Below are 20994 nucleotides of genomic sequence, written 5' to 3'. Positions count from 1 at the left end.
TGAACAACAATCTTAGGTGTGACAACAGGTGAAGAAGCTTCAACCTGAACTTCTTGAATGTCCACCTTTCTTGGTTCACCACTCCCACTAGTTTGACCATTTTCAATGAACCTAGCATTTCCCATTTCAACTATTCTCGTACTATGCTTAGGACAGTAAAATACATACCCCTTTGATTTTTCTGGATAGCCAATAAAGAAGCCAGTGACAGTCCCCGAATCAAGTTTCTTTTCATGTGAATTATATGGCTTTACTTCTGCTGGACATCCCCAAACACGTAAATGTCTTAAGCTTGGTTTCCTTCCCGTACACAGTTCAAAAGGAGTCTTAGGAACTGCCTTACTAGGAACCCGGTTTAAGACATACGTTGCAGTCTTTAATGCATATGTCCAAAACAAAAGGGGTAAAAAACTATTACTTATCATGCTCCTAACCATTTCCATTAAAGTACGATTCCGCCTCTCAGCTACACCATTATGCTGAGGAGTACCAGACATTGTATACTGTGCATGAATGCCTCTACTCTCAAGTAGCTTTGCAAATGGACCAGGACATTGTCCATTTTCTGTAAATTTTCCATAAAACCCACCACCTCTATCAGATCTCACTACTTTCACTTTTCTGTCTAATTATATTTCCACCTCATTAATGAATATCTCTAGGATATTCACAGACTGAGATTTCTCATGCAGCAGATAAGTATAACCATAACGTGAGTAATCATCAATAAAATTCATAAAGTATTTTTCACCGCTCCAAGATGGAGCATCAAACGGACCACATATATCAGTGTGAATTAACTCAAGAACTTGAGTACTTCTTGTGGCTGGTTTCTTTGTAATGTGTTTAGTCTGCTTTCCTTTCATGCAGTCTACACACACATCTAGATCACTAAAATCCAATGTTCTAAAATACGCTAGGCGCTAGTCGGGTGGTGCACCACCGTTTAGCGTATAGCTGTATATGCGGCTGTATATGCGGGATATATACGGTAAATATATTTTACCAAAAATATATATAGATATGAAAATTTATAAATATATTATATATATAAAAATAAATATATATAATAAAAGAACAAAATAAATATTAAAATCTCTGCAAAAATACTCATGAAATTGTCAAACCAATAGTATATCAAGCTTAAATTGTCAAAAATACTTATGAAATTGTCAAACCAAGTAGTCTAAAACTCAATAATTGAAACAGCAAGACGAAAACAGAAAAATAAACCAATTTTAATCTTCAAATTCTTCTTCTCCGTCGACTTGTAGTATCAAAATTCAAAACTCAAACCTAGTTTAACGATGTTAAGTATTATAATTCAATAATCAACAAGACAACAACGATACTATAGACATGATAAAGCCAAAAAGAGAAAGATCATGTAATCAAAACAAGAGAAGATGAGTAAAGAAAACCTGAAAACTCTCTGAATATAGAATGAAGTTTGAGAAAAGTGTCACGGCAGTAGAAAACGAATAAAGCTTAGGGTTTCTTCCATTTATAGGTTTCGTTTTATAACTTGATTGAAGGTTTAAAAAAAAAAAAATACTGACGTATATGCGCTAACCGTATAATCGTCCGTATATATGCCGTATAAGTAAGCGAATTAGACCAACCCGTATATGTTAAAACGCTTAGACTATAAACGGTACAGTGGGTCACCATTTACCGTATACTCACCGTATATATGGCCGCATAGTCCGTATTTTAGAACATTGCTAAAATCCAAGTGAGGAAGAATTTCATTCTTTACCAACCTCACAATTCTTTCCGTCCAATGTGACCTAGTCTTTGATGCCACAAGAAAACTGAACTTTCATCAGATGCACTACGCTTAATGCCTTGACTTTCAATATTAAACAAAGATTCAGAAAACTTTATATCAAGATTGAAACGATAAAGTGAATCAAACAAAGTACCACTTCCAGTAAGGTACAATGAGAAAACACCGTGTCCAATCTTAAAAACAAAACCTAAATTGTCCAACCTACTAACGGAAACAATATTTCTAACACACTCAAGTACATAGAGACACCCTTCAAGATCTACATGGCATCCAGTGTCCAAGATCAACTTATAAGTCCCAATGCCTTCAATTCGTGCCTTCATTCCGTTTCCCATGAACAAAAATTGTTCAGCTCCTCTTGTAGGTTGAATCGAACTGAATCCCTGTTTAATATGAGACACATGAGTAATAGCACCACTAACTAACCACCAAGTATTTGTAGGCACTTCGACAAGATTCAATTCAGAGCAAACATATATATGTTGCGTACCTTTTTTTTTCGAACCATGCCTTTCTTTTCGGACAGTCTTTCTTGAAGTGTCTCATTTTCTTGCAAAAGAAACACTTCCTTTCCTTCTGGATTTGACTTTCGGGGCCTTTCATGAAAGCTTTATCCTTCATCTTGTCCTTCCTACTTGGTTTTTCTTTATTGCTGCTAGCATTTCTATAGCCCACAAGATTGACAACATGATCCTTCATTTTCTTAATTCTCCCTTCCTCTTGAACCAACATAGCGTTTAACTCCTTAAAGTCCCATTTATCTTTAATGGTGTTGCAATTCACCTGGAACTGACTAAACTCAAAAGGTAGAGAGTTCATAATGAATTGGACCAAGAAATTCTCATGAACTTCCATTCCCAAGGTTGACAACCTTGCTGCCAAGTTAGACATGTGGGTCACATGATCATGAATTGGCTGAGACCAATCAAACTTTTTCGTAGTAAGCTCATTCATGAAACTTCCTACAATCGACTTGTCAGCCAAATCAGATTGTGTGTACACTCCTTAATTTTCTCTATGAATTCTCTTGCTTTCTCTGTCTTAGGCATAGATGGCTTAACACTTTCTGTCATCGTCATTCTCATGAGGTTCAAACTCAGCCTGTTAGATCGTTCCCAAATCTCATAACATGACTTTTCAGTTTCAGGGCTAACTCCTTTAATGGCTGCAGGTTCCTCATCCGTTAGTATTGCAGAGTCCAAGGCCATTATACCCATTGCAAACCGGATCTTATCAGACCATTCATCGTAATTCAGTCCATTGAATTTTACGACAAAATTAGCGTATGCATACAAGTTTGAAGAAGCTGCAAACATGTAAACATGCTTACCTATTAGTGCTTTGACACTTTTATACAGACTTTTAACACCTAACTTAAATGTAATGCATGAATTTAAATAACCTTTGGGCAATATTTAAACACAAGCCCTTTTAACATGCTAAATTTATAATTTTATAATTAATCAAATCACATATTAATCAAATAAACATGTTACCTTTGGGTACACATATTATTGACTATATTAAAAATATTAATTCTTTTCATATTATTAACTATATCCAGTGATCCACTTTTCAGTGATCTTCAACAATATAGATAACAAAATAATTGATCAATCAAAACTTTTATGTCATTTTTTTAGCATCTCTTTAATCATGATCAATTAATAAATCTTTAAAATTTTACTGTCTATATGCAATATAACAAGGCCACTTTGATGACTAACAAGTTATATACAAATAAATATTAAAATATTTAATTAGTATAAATTATTTTTCTACTCTATTAATATTACATAACACAATTACCCTAAACTTATAAAACTGCAGCGGAAACAATTTTTCACTACACGAATTCATATGTAGTAATTTTCCACTACACAAAACCCAGAATCATGGATACGCTTATACGCATCTCAGTGAACGTGAATTTAAATACATTCAAAAGTGCCATGAACTTATACATGAAATCGAATACGTGTATCGGTGTATGCATAAAACCAGTTATCTAATGATAGGTAACTTTTCAACCATTCACTATTTAAACAGAATCTAACAAAACCATTTATGTCAATCACTGAACATATTTACGTGCATGAAAACACCACTACTCATCATTCCTATAATTCCATCTTCGACAATGCATATTTTATTATTATCAATTGTGATATTTTTTACACATTAAATATGCATTAACCGTCCATTGTAATGATAAGCACCGGTTCATGAATGTATCGTTATTAATTCTAATCATCACGAATGACCCAGAATAAACGAATTCGTAAACACTCGATCAAACGAATTAAGTATGTTTCGCTAACGGTGAATTAAACAAATCTAGGTGGCTTTGATACCAAATATAAATTTAGATTTCTATATTCATGAAATCTACGCATCCCAAAGATCATCTAGACTTAATTTAATTCAACCATAAACACTTTTTTAGAGAAGTAGAAACACTAACCTTGATCCATTGCTTGATTATGTTTGATGATAGATCCAAGTCTTCAAACTGATTTTCTCCTTCCTTTGACTTTTCTATCTTATGATTCCTTTGATAGACAAGGAATCCACGCTCTTCTCTCTTTCTATGTTTCTTTTGTTGTTGTTGTTTTGTTACGATATCTTTTATGGGATGTTCGTTCATTTTTATATATGTGACCAAATGTCACTAGTGAACCAACGTAACAATCCACATACGTAATCGTCACTTACTCGAACAGCCACTTAATAACATATGTATAACAACCTTTCATGTAATTAATATAATACTGCATATTAGTTACACGTTATCATATATACAAACTAGAAAGTAGTCAAGAACAAAGAATAAATAGCAAATCGAGATTTTTTTTGAAGGGCTGACGTGGCAGGGGCGAAAAAAAAAGAGCAATTAGGGTTTTCTTACTTTTTGGTCACGGATAGTGTCGCCGGCGGCTTCTCCGAGCCGTCTAGGGGTTGGTTTCGGGTCAGATGGAGGCTCCGGTGGGGGTTGTGCAGAAAGAAACGGGGTCTGTGTTTTTTGATGAGGGTTCGATGGACGTGCAGTTGTCTGATAGGGATCATGTGGTTGGTTCAAAAGCGGTGTCTTCGTCGATTCAGCCTGCAACGGAGACTCACACGGGGAAACGTTCTTTTCTCCAGGTCGCACAAAAACGTATTTTCTCAAAGCAGAAGTTCGAAGTGTCGGAGGTGGATGGTAAGGAGAGGGTTGTTGTTCCTCGAGCGGTGTTTGTCGGGGCAAAGCCTCTATGGGAGGATTTTGTGATTGGAAAGTTTCTCCATGTTAAAGCTCCTCATGTAGGGAAAATACACATGATAGTGAATAAGATTTGGAGGTTAGGAGACCGGTCGTCCCTGATTGATGTCTTTGTGGTGAATGAGTCCACTGTTAAGTTTCGTATTCGAAATGAGGGTATGAAGAATAGAGTTTTGAATCGTGGAATGTGGAACCCTTTCACTGAAGAGGCTCAACCGGCCATGAAGTCAATCCCATTATGGGTTACTTTGAAAAATATTCCTCCCACAATGTTCACGAACAAGGGCTTGGAGTTCTTGGCAAGTGCAGTTGGGAAACCTATTCGGTTACACCCCAAAACAGAGGCGTGCACCAGCTTCACTGAGGCTCAAATCTTGGTGGAAGCGGATTTAACTAAGGAGCTCCCTACAGAGTATGCGTTTATGGGAGAGGAGGAAGGTGAACTAGATTTCGTTATCCGTTATAGTTACCCTTGGCTTCCTCCGCGTTGTTCCAGATGCAAGACATGGGGCCATCTTGTGTCTACTTGTTTGTCTCTTGGGGATAACATTGTCAACGAGCAGCAGGCAGAGCAATCTCCTTCGAATCTGCTCAAAACTGTTGCTACGGACTCATCCTCGGCACAACGTGAATTTTTAGCTGTAGACCCGCCTGTCTCGCAGAGTTCTGTACTCCCAGAAAATTTGGTCCACGATGCTGATGATAACCAGGAGGAGGAACGTTGGCAAACGCCAAAATCGGGTCGGAGCCCAAGTAACAAAACTAGTTCTGTGAAGTCTGGTGAGGCCTCTCTGCTCTCAAACTCTTACTCTGTTTTGGGAGCTGATGAAGAGTCTCAAACAGGGGAGGGGAGTGGAGTAGATCTGCCGTCTACCAACGATGTGCAGGCCTGTATGGCCACCAAAAATGTTACGGTTCGGCATCCTGACGGGGGCATTCAGGTAAGGGGTTCGCAGGGAGTGGTCTCTACGCGTCCCTACTTGCCGCGTGGTACCAAAACGGCTCATAAAACAGTCTCAAATCTTCTTGCTCCTAACCAGAGCAGGAAGCCTCCCTCACAATAATAATGTCTGATTTTTTTTGGAATGTCCGTGGTCTCAATAAATCTTCTAAGCATTCCATAATTAAACAGTGGGTGGAGCGTAATCAGTTTCAGTTTGGTTGTTTTCTTGAGACTCGAGTAAGGGAAAGGAAGGCTGAGCAGTTGGTGAGTCGTCTGTTTCCTGACTGGTCTCTTTTGTCTAATTATGAGCATAACCGCAAGGGTCGTATATAGGTTATGTGGAAAGGAAATGTGAGGGTTGATCCGTTCTATAAGAGTGAGCAGATCATCACCTGCTCTGTGAAGATGGAGGATCAAGAGGCATTTTTTTGTTCTTTTGTGTATGCTCTGAATACTGCGGAGGCTAGGAAGATCCTTTGGCAGGAGATTAAGGATCATTCTGACTCGCCACTTCTGCAGCATAAGCCTTGGCTACTTATGGGGGATTACAATGAAACTCTTAACATGGTGGAGCATTCAAGAGTGGATGATAGTCCGCTGGTCACAGGGGGAATGCGTGATTTTTAAGTTGTCATCAATCATTGCTCTCTCTCTCGGATATGGCGTATCATGGTCCCCTTTACACATGGTGTAATAAGAGGGAGAATGACCTTATCCTTAAAAAACTTGATCGTTTCTTGATAAATGGAGCGTGGGAGCGTTCATATCCGCACTCTTATAGCGTTTTTGCCGCTGGTGGTTGTTCCGATCATTTGTCTTGTCGCATAATGATACATGGTGGAGGTGCTCCAACTCATACACGACGTCGACCATTTAAGTTTGTAAATCTATTAACAGAAATGGAGGAATTCAAACCACTCGTTGGTGAGTACTGTCAGGACATGATGCCTTTATTCTTATCCACATCCTCTCTGTTTCGTTACTCCAAAAAACTTAAAGGTCTTAAACCAATGTTGTGCTCTTTAGCGAGGAGGCGGATAGGGCACCTTGTTCGGAAAACAGTAGAGGCTTATCTTGATTTATGCCAAAAGCAGCATGCTACTTTATCTAATCCCTCTACTCAGTTGATGGAGGAGGAGAACACTGCTTTTAAACGGTGGGACTTTTTAGTCGGTCTTGAAGAAAAGTTTTTAAAACAGAAGTCTAAGTTACATTGGCTGCAGGTGGGGGATAAGAACAACAAAACATTTCACAGTGCGGCTAAAGCTCGAGAAGCCGTGAATAATATTTAGGAGGTTCGTTGTCCTGATGGTAATGTTGTCAAACAGGATGCTGATATAAAGCGTGAGGCTGAGCGACACTTTAGGGAGTTCTTGCAGGAGGTTCCTGCAAACTTTGAAGGGATCATGGTGGAGGAGCTTGAGCAGCTCTTACCTTATCGATGTACTGCCATTGATCAGAAATCTCTCACCCGCGTAGTCACTGGTGATGAGGTGAAAAAAGTCCTTTTCTCTATGCCAAGTGATAAGGCACCGGGACCTGATGGATTCACTTCTGAATTCTTTAAAGCAACGTGGGACATAGTGGGTGCAGAATTTGTACTGGCTGTACAATCGTTTTTTGCCAAGGGTTTCTTGCCTAAGGGTGTTAATGCTACAATTCTCGCACTTATTCCCAATTCTCGCACTTCTGTTTGTCATGTGTATGGATGTACTCTCCAAACTTTTGGACAGGGCAGCGGGAGAGCGTTTGTTTGGCTATCATCCGCGGTGTCAGAACTTAGGTCTCACTCATTTAAGCTTTGCTGATGATCTTCTGGTTCTATCGGATGGTAAGCTGCAATCTATTGAGGGCGTGTTGGCGGTGTTTGATCAGTTTGCTAAGATTTCAGGGCTCACTATAAGTTTGGCGAAGTCAACTATCTACTTGGCTGGTGATGTTGCTTATCCTCCTGGGGTGCAACTTCCGTTTGTAGTGGGCTCCTTACCAGTCCGCTACCTTGGCCTCCCCCTCGTCACCAAACGACTATCAGTGATGGATTGCACTCCTTTATTGGAGTAGATTCGAAAACGTCTAGGCTCTTGGACTGCTCGTTCTTTATCCTATGCTGGTCGATTTAATCTGATATCCTCTGTGTTGTGGAGTGTTTGTAGTTTTTGGATGGGGGCGTTCCGACTACCGAGTGCGTGTATCGCTGATATTGAATCTTTATGCTCTGCTTTCCTTTGGTCTGGGACAGAAATGAATGCTCGAAAGGCAAAGGTATCATGGGAGGTTGTTTGTACGCCTAAAGCAGAGGGAGGACTTGGTTTACGTTCTTTAAAGGAAGCAAATCTTGTGTGTTGTTTGCGGCTAATCTGGCGTTTAATATCCCATGGTACCTCCTTGTGGGTGGCATGGTCTACTATGAATCTTTTACGGCAAGCATCCTTCTGGTCAGTTCAGAGCACATCGAGTTTGGGCTCCTGGATATGGAAAAAGCTTCTCACATATCGACCACCGGCCAAAACGTTTTGTAAAGTTGAGGTTGGGGATGGAACTCACACTTCTTTTTGGTTCGATAACTGGTCAGATTTGGATCCTTTTATTGACATTGTTGGTGACAGAGGTGTTATTGATCTGGGCATCAGTCGACAAAGTACACTCTCGGATGCTTGGACTCATCGTCGTCGACGGCGGCACAGATCGGAGCAGTTAACTGCAATGGAGGATGCTTTGTATTCTCAATGGCAGCGACGACAGACAAAACCTGAAAAATTATTATGGCGAGGTAAGAATGACGTTTTCAACCAGAAGTTCTCCACTCGAGATACATGGAATCATGTACGAACGACTTCTAACACAGTATCCTGGCATCGTGGAGTTTTGTTTGCTCATGCTACTCCAAAGTTCTCTTTCTGTGTCTGGTTGGCAGCCTTGGATCGCCTACCGACAGGTTTACGAATGGCGTTTTGGAACGGGTGGCTTGCGGGGACCTGCATTTTATGCCACTCTGCAATGGAGACTAGAGATCATCTGTTCTTTAGTTGCCCTTTTGCTTCTGAAGTGTGGTCCGCGCTGTCATAGGCTCTTCTTGGAGCCCACTACACAACGGTTTGGTCATCATTACTCGACACTCTCTCTAACCCACAGCTCCATAGGGTTGATGGCTTCCTTCTACGGTATGTTTTCCAAGTTGTTGTCTACATGTTATGGCGCGAGCGTAATGGGCGTCGTCATGGTGAGACTTCTCACACTGCAGCCTGCATCATCGACTGGATAGAGAGACAAGTTCGTGATCAGCTTCTCGCCATTGGCCTCTCCGGTGATCGGCGATATGACAAGGCGTTTCAAGTATGGTTACATTCTCGGCAGTTATGATCTCTTTTTGGAGAATTGTTTAGTGCTTAGCCACATTTTCTAACTCTTTATAAACTGCTGCACACGTTGTACCAAGTTATTTTTTCTTTTGAATATAATTTAACATTATTTTCAAAAAAAAAAAAAAAAAGTAGTGAATGCAATGCATGAGTTATGTATACATTATTAATTTGAAATAATGAATAAAATTCTATTCAATTGTATATGAAATGTACATGTAATTGTTGCTATATGTATTGAAAATTAATTTTTATAATATTATGGTTTAACTACAATATTTTAATATATATTTGTGATATGATGCTTCATAAAAGCGTCATTTTGAGATAGCAAAAAAAAGTTAAAGTACACAGTATTGTTAAAAATATTTAAACAATATGTTACTATAATAATAGGACCATTATTTAAGCTACCGCAAAATCAATTGAATTTGGTATTCTCGTTAAGTAATTAAGATAAATTTTATTTATTTACACCTTTTTTATATATAAGTAGTCTAAAAAGAAAATTGTAAGACCTTACTATATAATTACTTTGATAGATAATTTAATGTTTTTCTAAATATTAATTTTACTTTCATCATCTAAAAGTAATACTTAACAACAGATAATTTTAAAAGAAATACCTTCTCTTGTAATCCATTTTCAATAATATCCTTATATATATACAAAATAACTAAATTCAAAACCCTAAACACCAAATACTAAACATTATAATACAAACATTATCTCTCCATCACTCTTGAATTAACTTGCCTCAACTTTTTATGTTTTGTGAATGATTTCATAAATAAAACATTTAACTTTTATAAAATTTATACTATGAAGTATTGATGTACCATTTTTTCCATTACTTGTTTTTTTTACGACTCACTTTACCTCTGTATAATTAAATTTTATTTTTCTCGGTCCAAACATTTGAAGTGCCTTTGATATGCCCCCATCTTCATGGATAGTGATTCTCCACAATCCAGCCTGGCCAATAATATTGTTATATGAAACAAAATCCCTTTTCATCCAACAAAATGAAAATGTTGCGACAAATCATATTCCGGCCTTATTTCCATTTATCATTGAATTTTTTTTTTGTCAATATATAATCCACAAGGCCCGATTCATAGCCAGTCCCTACTAAGCGGGATAACTTGACATAGTGGAATCAAACTCCGGTGGATCGGTCGCAGAGGTGGTGTTGTAACCACTTGACTAAAAAAACTTCCCATCATTGAAAATTTAAAAATTATGTGGGACTGTATTAAATGGTTATATTAGAAAATACTCCCTCTGTTCCTGATTACTCCATATTTTAGGATTTTCAAACATATTAAAAACACATATTAAAAACTGACTTTACTTGCATTATTTTTTTGTGATTAACGAATAAGGAATGGATGGAGTAGATTTTAGTGAGGAAATTATATTGTGGCTATTATAATATACATATTATTTGATGGCCTTTAAACATAATAAAAATTTGTGGTCTAAGGTTGTTTAGTTTACTTGTACTCAAGAACATGCTTGGCTCCTTTCTCGATAAGATGTTAAAATAAACACATAAATCTAAAATAAAGATGTTTAACTAATCCTCAGGAAAGTTAAAATAATGGCTACATATGTAAAAACCAAGAGTAAATATTGATTAAAAAGTTAATAAAAGAATTCAGATTAAAATTTGGTTAATCACTTTAGCTGAGCCTTTAATATCCATTGATTCCATTCCATGACTTCTATATAATAGAGTTTTGCTAGCTTCACTAAGCTATAAACAAATAATAATAAATAACATATCAAATTGTAAAATGAGTCTACGTAACTATAAAAGTTGGAAAATACTTAGCCATGTTTTTCACTCTTCTTCTCATCTGTGAAACACAGAACACATGAAATATATCTTGATTATGGAGAGAAAGGGTATATATATTTTGGTTAATTATAAGGACCCCTTGCTAGACATCAAACCTCTGTTTGGATCATCAAGGATTGGAGAAGGGTACCATCATAATCAAGAAACATGACAATTTTTTTTCCTCTTGCAGCATTGATGATATATGTTATAACAGGTCTAGAATTTGAGAGTAAATTTGAGTCTAAGTATTTAAGTAAATGTCTACCTATGGCTATATATACGTACGCTATTTGAATGTTAGATAGATGTTACTCTTAGGTTCAAAATATTTTATGAACACTTACAAATTTGGGAATTATGGAATTTGGTGTCATAACTTTTGTAACATATATATTTGCAAACGAAAATCTTTTCATTAGCCTAAATACATTTCAATGCATGGTTATTGAAATTATAACTCTCTTTAATGCATGGTAGAAGCAATTTGTAGCCCACTACATGATATTAAATATAAAACTTTTATATATTTTCCATATAAGAAACAATCAAACTTAATGATTTAATTAATACTTTTTTAAATATGTCACTTACAATTTTCTAATGAAATAAATAGATAGAAAATCAAGAAAGTCAACATATATGAAAATCTTCTTTTACATATATATATATATATATGATTTGAACATGACAACAATTCTGAAATGCTCTTGACAAGATCAATTTTATGTTGGTATGTGTATTGATATAAAAGGAAAAGCTATTGTTGTGTAATTTATCATAATTTAATAGGATTTTCGTGGAAGTGTGGAGCTGACTATAACTTTATTGCCTACTCAATTAATGGAAGAAAATATTATATGATTCTAAAATGTGTAAAAATTAAGGTTTATAAAATTACATAAAAGCTTAACATAATCATGTATTTAAACTATTTCATTTCTCATCCAAGATATGGTTTTTATTATGATATTTTTTTTTATTATGATATTTCTCATCCAAGATATCTTCTTTTTTTATTATGATATTTTCTATTTTATGTTTTTCACTTTAAAGGATATATGATTGACAAATTAAATGAAATGTAAGAAAATTGTGTAAAGTAGATGTATCAAATATCAGTTATTTATTAGTAAATGTTATAGAATATTATATTTTGTATCATATATATAATATGAGATTTTATTATAAAACAATCTGATTTTGTTTGACAAAAGAACTTAAGATATAAATGTGGATTTAAAAATATATGTCAATTGTACCAACATTAAGAAGAGAAATATGATTATTTGGAATTAGAAATGATATAAATTTGTTTTAAAAGAGTAAAAAGGAAATCAAGGATGACAGATGTCACTGAAAGAGAATGTCAAATGTCGCAATGTGAGTAAAAGTTAGAAAAAACTTTCTCATATTGTATAAGATACCATAAAAAGATATTAACTATATATATTGGTAAGTAAGAAGGGTTATCAATACACCCAATTCTAATCATTAACCAAATCCGATCTATCACGGTGTCGTCTTATATATTAAAATTTATAAACGTTAATATGAACTTAAACTTTATTATTAAACCGAAAAACACATAAGTCCACAAAATATAAATATTCTTACAGCCATGGCACGAAGCTGGACCCAAAATTATGCCTTGTTTTAAAACACACAACTTCTCTTGTTTCCGTCGTCCTTTGGTTTGGTTTTGTTTTGTAATAATAATAAAAGAAGTGGAATATTAATTATTGGTGATTTCTGTTTCTTGTTTGTTTAACTGAGAAACATGCCTAGATTTATTAATCTATAGGAATTAAAGCTGGTGGTTTAGGCTTGGCTTCTCGGTAGTTTGATCAAATCTCATTCTTTGTTTTAACTACTTCTCAATTCAAACCCACCCATTATTCGATGGTATATATATCATTTACTTTAGAAGTATCATTTCAATTATACAGTATTGGGGGTTGTTGAAAGTAGGATACAATGAATTTTTATAGAATTTGAAAGAATTTAGAATTCTAGTGTTATTCAATTAAAAAGAATTTAGATTCATTCAAGTAATTGGTTTTAGAATTATACTAAATGCTAGTGTTATTCACTATTAAGATTGTTTTGATAAAAATATGATTTGATTAGAATTTAATGGAAATATCAAAGGTAAAAAAACTGAAGAAACAAATCTACTAACCTTTTATGGTGTGATTCCATAAAATTTGTCAAATACTCTATAAACCATTTTATATTCTTTTAAGTTTTAACAACAAATTGTTTTTATTTGCTGTTAAATATTTTACCAAAGAGCTTATTCCTCAATCTTTTCTAACTAAAAAATATTTTGCTTCAAGGTTGCTTTTGGTTGTGTGACTTATTGTAGGACGGTTCTGGACTGTTTCAGGCGCAAGGAGAGTCTCTCCTGGTTTTATTTTTTGTTAGAATCAGCTTGTTAAAGTGAGTGCGTGACCATGACCTTATCTGAGCGATTGGGTTGTATAACTTGTTTTGTGTGATGATGTGTAGGTGTGGTGAATGTGTTATTGGGTATTATAATGACTGGTTTGTTATATTTTATTTGTGGTTGTACTCTTGATTTGCTTGTGTGTATAGCTCGTGAATGGGGACCGCCTCAGTGGGTATTTCTGTTAATACTCACGCATCTCATTTTGTTTGTGGTGCAGGTAGTGCATGTGTAGTGTAGAATTATGGCGATGAGCAGGAAGATGATCTAGGGTCTCGATTGTGTGTTGATGGTTATGTTATTAATGTTGCAACCTTATATAGAAGCATGTTAGGTTGTTGGATAGAATGGTTAGAAATGTTATTGTATTTGTGTTATATATATCAGAGTTGATTATTGTTATATGTATTCCATTGTGCATGTTATTGGTATTATGGCTGGTTAGTGAGTTTATTTGTGGATTTAATTAAGTATTATAGGATGTTTGGTTAATTATATTATTATTATAAAAACGGTTTTGGTTGTTTCATCGAATATCGTACTAACCTACATGATTAATATCATTAAGCCATAACTGATTAATATCTTTATTTCTTGGCCTCTAAGGAGCTGCAAGACCCAACAAAAATAGGAAATTGGAAAATAATTTTGGGGATTCTGAACTATCAGTTCAGTACATGTCTGATTGCAATAGAGAGTAATGTACATTCATTTTGCAAACTAACTAACCTAGAAAAAGATGAATATCTACACGACTACATATGTTAACTTGTTAAATATCTCCATCTTCTAGAATCATTAGACCATGTGCAGTAGTAGATTCTAAGAGAGTTTTTCACAATAAAAAATAAATGAAAAAAAAATTGTATTTTAATAATAAAAAGTGAAAATCCATTCATAAGGATTCTCATATAAAAAACCTTAACGAAGGGGTATTGAACTTGGTATTTTAAAAGATTTTAGAGAATTCTTCAAATCTTTTGTTATTCAGCTTAGAAACTCATGTAATTCTTTCATTATATGACACATTTCACTTCCTAATTTGCTACAGTTTATTATAATCAGAAAAACTTAAAATCATAATTAAACAGTTTATTTGTTGTCATTATTTATTTTTTCTTGTTATTATATTTTATTTTATAAATCATAAAATAAAATTAGTTACTTAACAAGTTCCATTATGCATTTTAAATTATAAATTTATAATATTTTAAATTAATATTAGTTGATAGTGATACAATAAAAATATTAGTATGATTAAACAAATTATGAGAGTTGGAAAATATTAATATTATATGTTTTTATCTCTTTTGCGGGTAGATTCGATTTGATCTCCTCTATTCTCTGGAGTGTTTGCAACTTCTGGATGGCTGCTTATAGGTTGCCATGTGCATGTCTTAAAGCTATTAACTCCCTTTGTTCTGCTTTCCTCTGGTCTGGGACGGAGTTGAGTAGTCGTAAAGCTAAGGTTGCATGGGAAGATGTGTGTAAACCAAAGACTGAGGGAGGACTTGGTTTGCGGTCTCTGCAGGAGGCAAATAAGGTGTGTTTCATGAAGCTGATATGGCGGATAGTCTCTCATGGGAATTCCCTATAGGTGATATGGGTCCATGAGAACTTATTAAAACAGGCCTCCTTTTGGTCGGTGAAACCTACGACAACTCTAGGGTCGTGGATCTGGACTAAGCTCCTAAAATTTCGTGCGGTGGCTCAAACATTTTGTAAGGTTGAAGTTGGCAATGGTGAGCTTGCCTCTTTTTGGTTTGATCGTTGGTCGAGCATGGGAACGTTGTCGGAAGTCTTGGGTGATCGAGGGGTTCTGGATATGGGGATCAGTTGGCACAGCTCTGTTGCCGAGGCGTGGGCACGACGTCGTAGACGTCAGAGGGCTGATCACTTAAATGCTATTGAGAATGCTTTGGCTTTGAAATGGCAATATCGACAACAATGTAAGGATCGGGTTCTATGGAGAGGAAAAAATGATGTGTACCGACCAAAGTTCTCCACACGAGCCACTTGGAATCATATTCTTGTTACGGCTACCACGATGGGATGGCATAGGGGAATCTGGTTTCAAAATGCCACACCAAAGTTCTCTTTTTGTGTGTGGTTAGCTGCCCTGGATAGACTTTCGACTGGTGCTCGCATGGTTGCTTGGAATGGAAATGCGGCAGGAACCTGTGTGCTATGTCAGCTCGCTCTAGAGACTCGAGACCATCTCTTCTTTGCTTGTGGTTTTGTATCTACTGTGTGGGAAACCCTTGCTAAAGGGTTGCTGCAAGCAAGCTACTCAACTGATTGGTCTACTATCCTAAACCACTTATCCAACTCTCAGCTCCCTCCCGTGATCGGGTTTCTCAGCAGGTATGTTTTCCAGGCTGTGGTTTACACAATATGGAGGGAACGTAATAGTCGACGGCATGGGGACACACCAAACACTACTGCACGACTCATTGAGTTGATAGATCGCCAAGTCAAGGATCAGATCCTTGCTGTTGGTCTGTTGGGGGATCGGTCTTATGATGAAGCGTTTCAAATATGGCTACAAGCTAGACTATAGTTGTAGGAGAGGCTCACTAAGTATATGGCTTTCAGCTAAGATAATTTTTCAAAACATATTGCACAAGTTGTAAAACAGAACTTTTTTTCTTTGAATATAATTTAACATTAGATTCAAAAAAAAAATTGTTTTTAACATTATTGATAATATGTTATATATTATAATACATAACTAATCAGTAAAACTATATTAAAAAGTATATGAATGAGAAACTCATTGGATAATGAACATACAAAAGTAAAAAAGATTCTCAAATTTCTCTACACTACAGAAATTAATACTTATTTAATTATATTTGTGAGAAATTTATTTGAGTTTCTACTTATGCACTTGCTCTTAGCAAGTCTTTCACTCGTGAACGTGCTTACTTGTTTCACAGTCCACGTTTGTGTCACAAAAACGAAATTATTAGTCCGAATGAAACAAAAACTAAATACACATGTTAATAACTTGGCTAAAGGCGAGCCGATAGCTTGCGGCCCACTTGCACGTCACATTAGCCTATTTTTGTTTTTCTTAACCGACTAAAATCGAAATATATATGGGGTTGTTAGCAAATTAATACATTTGGAAACTTAATTGGGAAACTAATACATTCACTATTTAAAATTAGAAAAGTAGAGTGTTGTGTAATAGAGAGTTTGTGAGTAGGGAGAAATGGTGGGGCATAGATTTGGTGAAAAAATTACAAAAATGGGTATGTGTGGATAAGAAATAAAGCTTTTTTCCCTCCAATCATAATTATTCAAATAATTGTTAATATAATCTATTTTTTGAAAACTTCTTAGATACAAAAAATACATTTTTGTCCTTTAAAATATGATATGAATTTTATTTAATAATTTTTAAATATATTATATAAATCTTTTGTATCCGTATACCTTAGTATGTGTACAGATGTCTATACACATTATTATGTGTACAGATGTTTGTACATATTATTAACTTTACAGATGTAATTTGTATAAAAACATTGCAGTACAAGCATATGTACAAACATTTGAAACCCTAAGAATTAAACAATTTTCATCTGTACACTTAATTAGGTGTACGGATCTAAAATTTGTAGAAAATATTTAATATTATCAAATAAAATCATCAATCAAAATGCATATCCAATTATAACGAAAAAACATAAAATTTTTTATTTCTATAAAAATTTAGATTTTTTTTTTAATTAGTCAGCATTTTTATGTTTAGATTATATGGAGCATATAATAAAGAAGAAAAAAAATAAAAATAAAATAAAAATAAAAGACTCAATGGCATGTGTTGTAAATATTAAATGTTGATGAGGGTTGGAAAATCTTGTGAACAGTAGAAAACAGTAAAAATTGTGGTATTTGCTAATTGTAAATAGTGATTGTACTACTTTTACAATTATGTTTTGAAAATTGTCTATTTTGCCAAATATCTCTATATATATTCACGAAACATAATGGTAGCTAGGTTTCTTTATGCCGTACGTCTTATTATACATTGCTAGGTTTCTCTCTAGGTCTAAGATTTTAACATCTCTCTTTCTTAGTTGAATCGGCAATCATGAGTTCATCGTCTCCCATATCATCGATTAATGATCTCATCCCGGAGATATTGTCTAGATTACCGTCAAAGTCAGTTGCCAGGTTACGTTGTGTGTCGAAGCAATGGGCATCAATGTTTGGTAGTCCATATTTCAAAGAGTTGTTCTTAACTAAGTCCTTGGCTAAGCCGCGCCTCTTATTTGCCATCGCAGAAAACGGCTACGAAAACGCAGAACAAGGCTGTGGTGTGTGAAGCTTCTTCTCGTTGCCTCAGCTTGAGCATACATATGACAAATCCTCGTCTACGACTCTTGTAGCATCCGTCGACTTTCATGTGAGATTCTCTCCATACAATCTAAAGATCAATCATTATTTTGACTTAAAATACTGTTCATGTGGCTACGCCTCAGGCTTGTTCTATATCTATGGTAATCGATACCAGGCTAGACCCCTGATATGTAACCCCATCACTGGACGGTATGCAATCTTACCTGACCGGTATATTTACAGAAAGGCATTTAGCTTTTTCGGATTTGACCCGATTGACAAGCAGTACAAGGCATTGTCCATGATTTATCCATCTGGTCGTGGTCATCCTAAAATTCTTACATTTGGTGATGGAGAGATGAGCTGGAGAAAGGTCAAATATTCCTTACTACATGATGTTAGGAGTGAAGGGGTATGCATCAATGGGGTTTTGTATTACTTAGCTGACACGTCAGTTGTTTTTAGTTTTTCTCGTGATGCTGAGTCTCATAATTATGTGATAGTTTGCTTTGATGTTAGGTCTGAGAAATTCACCTTTATTGACATAGAAAGGTTTTGTCGATTGATAAACTATAAAGGCAAATTAGCTATGATTTATTGGGAGGATGATGTCGACGTTCATGCGCTTTATTATATGGGGGAGGATGTCGACACTTATTTGGATGTGAATCTTGACGTTGATGCCACTAATGAGTTGTGTGTCTATGTTCTAGAGGATGTTGAGAAACAGGAATGGTCGAAATATGAATACACTTGGACCAATGATAGATTCTTCCGCCGTCACGTTTTCATCGTTGGAGCGACCAATTCGGGTGAAATAGTGTTTTCGGTGCGCAAGTATACACCTAAAGAACCGTTTTATGTTTTCTACTTCAATCCCGAAAGGAAATGATGTGAGCACGGGATCGGACACGCGTCCAATAATGCTCGAGCCGCACTCGGACACCTCACGGACGCTCGGACAATCAGGACTAGCGTCCACCAGCTAGCGTAGGCGGCAAGTATCTTTCCTGGAACAGCAATGCAGCATCAACCAGTCCCCAAGGATCATCAAGGAGTAGCAAGACAAGGTCATCTAATGGGCAGTACAAGGCCAAGCTCCAACCTTTACACCAATGGCTCATGGCTAGCATCACCAATGAAGGGCCTTGGGTGCGACCAGCTTTGGGAGCTTGATTCGTGTGTCTTCACCACCACGCTAGTGTGAAGACACCCCTAAGTCATTAGAAGAAGCTGTACTCTTTTTCCTACTTCGAGTTGTTCCCAATGGGTTTACCGAAGGGGTTTTAACGAGGCAGCGAGCTCTAGTGCATCTCCACTTCGTTCCCGCTTGGCTCATGACTTGGAAACTTTCATTGACAAGATAATGGGCCAAGGAAGTGAAGATCCTATCAGCCACGTCCCACCAATGACGTGGCAATCCTATCTCCTTCCTTCCTTTCTTTTATTTCCTTTGAACTCTCTTATGACCATTGGATTGGTCTTTGCTTTGATTTACTTTTGCTTTTACTTTATGGCCAAGTGTAAGGCTCAGATCATGGCCGCACGTGTAGGGTTTTAGTGTCTCCCATATGTAAGCCCTCCTATATAAAGGCCTAAACCCTCATTGTAAAGGATAGACTTGAATATAGAATTAATTTCCCAAAGAGAGAATCTTTGTTTCTTGTCTCACCTCTTTCCTTAGCCTAAGTCCGGGACTTGGCTCTTGAGAAACCCTAGGAGATTCACGAACCGGGTTTGGGATCCTCTAGTCTGACCGTATCACAGGCCGATCCATCTCCCGTGTGTCATCGCATCGATCCACTTTTCCGTCCGCCGCGTCCGTACATCCATGTGTACGCAGCGAATCATTCGTCCGATGACCCAGAACTCCGTCCGAGCCTTTAGGCCGTCCGGCGTTCTCATCCTTCTCGGAGATTGCCGAGTCGAGTTATTCCTCGGTTTATCTCGTCTCGCTTCCGTCCATCTCTTACGGAGATCGTCTAGTCGAGTTTCTCATCGGTCGATCCCCTCCATCCCGTCAAACCTTGAAGAGAGCCGACTAGTTCCAAGGTCGTATGTTGATTTGCATCCGCAGATCCGCGTCGGACCACCCGCGACGACCGTTCGACCGCCTACAGCAACTCTCCGTACGCAACGTCCGTCCGTCCGTCCATAGCGACCGTCCGTCCGACGCCTTAGAACTCCGTCCGAGCCTTTAGGCCGACCTGGGTTCACATCAGGAACTCTCTTCAACGTGTTGAGATCCAAGGTCTTGGTGAAGCGTTTAAGAAACCTTGTAGTGTTTGCACCTATGTTAACCACGTAGAGGATCTTAATCTTAACGATTTAGAACTACTCAAGTCATTCCATCCTCCATTAGAAAAGCCAGAATATGTAGAGTCATCAGATTCAGAATCAGACTGAGAGGAGACAAGGAGAAGAAGAGAGGGAAGATCATTGGAGTTAGGTGAAAGCATCGGGCATGTCATTTTGTGCTCTTATGCACTCTGTTTTTTTTTCGACCTTATCTATTTTACTGTTTTTTGTTTGTTCTCTTTTTTATGAGCTTTATACATCTATCCATAATTTTGTTTGGTCTTAAGAACATGGTTTTGTTGTTTCTCTTAGTTCTGTCTTAATAAAGCTGAGTATTTTGGCACTAATTTTCAACATTTTTTCCTCTGGATGAGAATTGTTCTCTGTTATTTTTCAACATCTTTAATTTTTGTGTTTGTTATTTGTGTGTGATGGGACCGATTTTCAAATACTTAAAGGCACTTGTAATAATGTTCACTGATTTTTCACTGTAACTGAAGAAAACGTTCCGTAAGTTCTACCGTTCCTGGTTTATTTAGTCTCAGTCTTCATGTTCTTAATGCTTTGAAAGGTTGGATTGTTAAGTCTTTGTTATTTTTCGGTTTCGTGAACTCTGCAACATATTTTTATTTCCAAGTTGGTCAGTTTAATTTGATCAGACTTGCTGTAAAACTTGAGCATTTACTTTTGTAAGTCCAATG

General features: G+C 36.4%; 2 protein-coding genes and 1 pseudogene across 2 annotated transcripts; all 3 read left to right on the top strand.

Moving 5' to 3' along the window:
• Positions 1-4765: 4765 nt before the first annotated feature.
• LOC147949927 (uncharacterized) lies at positions 4766-6621 on the top strand. The gene is made up of 3 exons (XM_087511394.1): positions 4766-5992; positions 6184-6258; positions 6328-6621. Exons 1-3 carry the CDS (start codon positions 4766-4768, stop codon positions 6619-6621), a joined length of 1596 nt encoding a protein of 531 aa, XP_087367520.1.
• Positions 6622-6653: 32 nt separating this feature from the next.
• LOC147949926 (uncharacterized) lies at positions 6654-8055 on the top strand. The gene is made up of 4 exons (XM_087511391.1): positions 6654-6918; positions 7021-7217; positions 7323-7685; positions 7771-8055. The coding sequence occupies exons 1-4, from the start codon at positions 6654-6656 to the stop codon at positions 8053-8055; spliced, it is 1110 nt and encodes a 369-aa protein (XP_087367517.1).
• A 9692-nt stretch (positions 8056-17747) lies between these two features.
• LOC104708493 (F-box protein At2g16450-like) lies at positions 17748-20516 on the top strand (annotated as a pseudogene).
• Positions 20517-20994: the final 478 nt, after the last annotated feature.

The sequence above is a fragment of the Camelina sativa genome, chromosome 1 (assembly GCF_030686135.1).
Source record: "Camelina sativa cultivar CO46 ecotype springtype chromosome 1, ASM3068613v1".
NCBI lineage: Eukaryota > Viridiplantae > Streptophyta > Magnoliopsida > Brassicales > Brassicaceae > Camelina > Camelina sativa.
The sequence above is the reverse complement of the archived record's forward strand: the minus strand, read 5'-3'. Positions and strand labels throughout refer to the sequence as shown.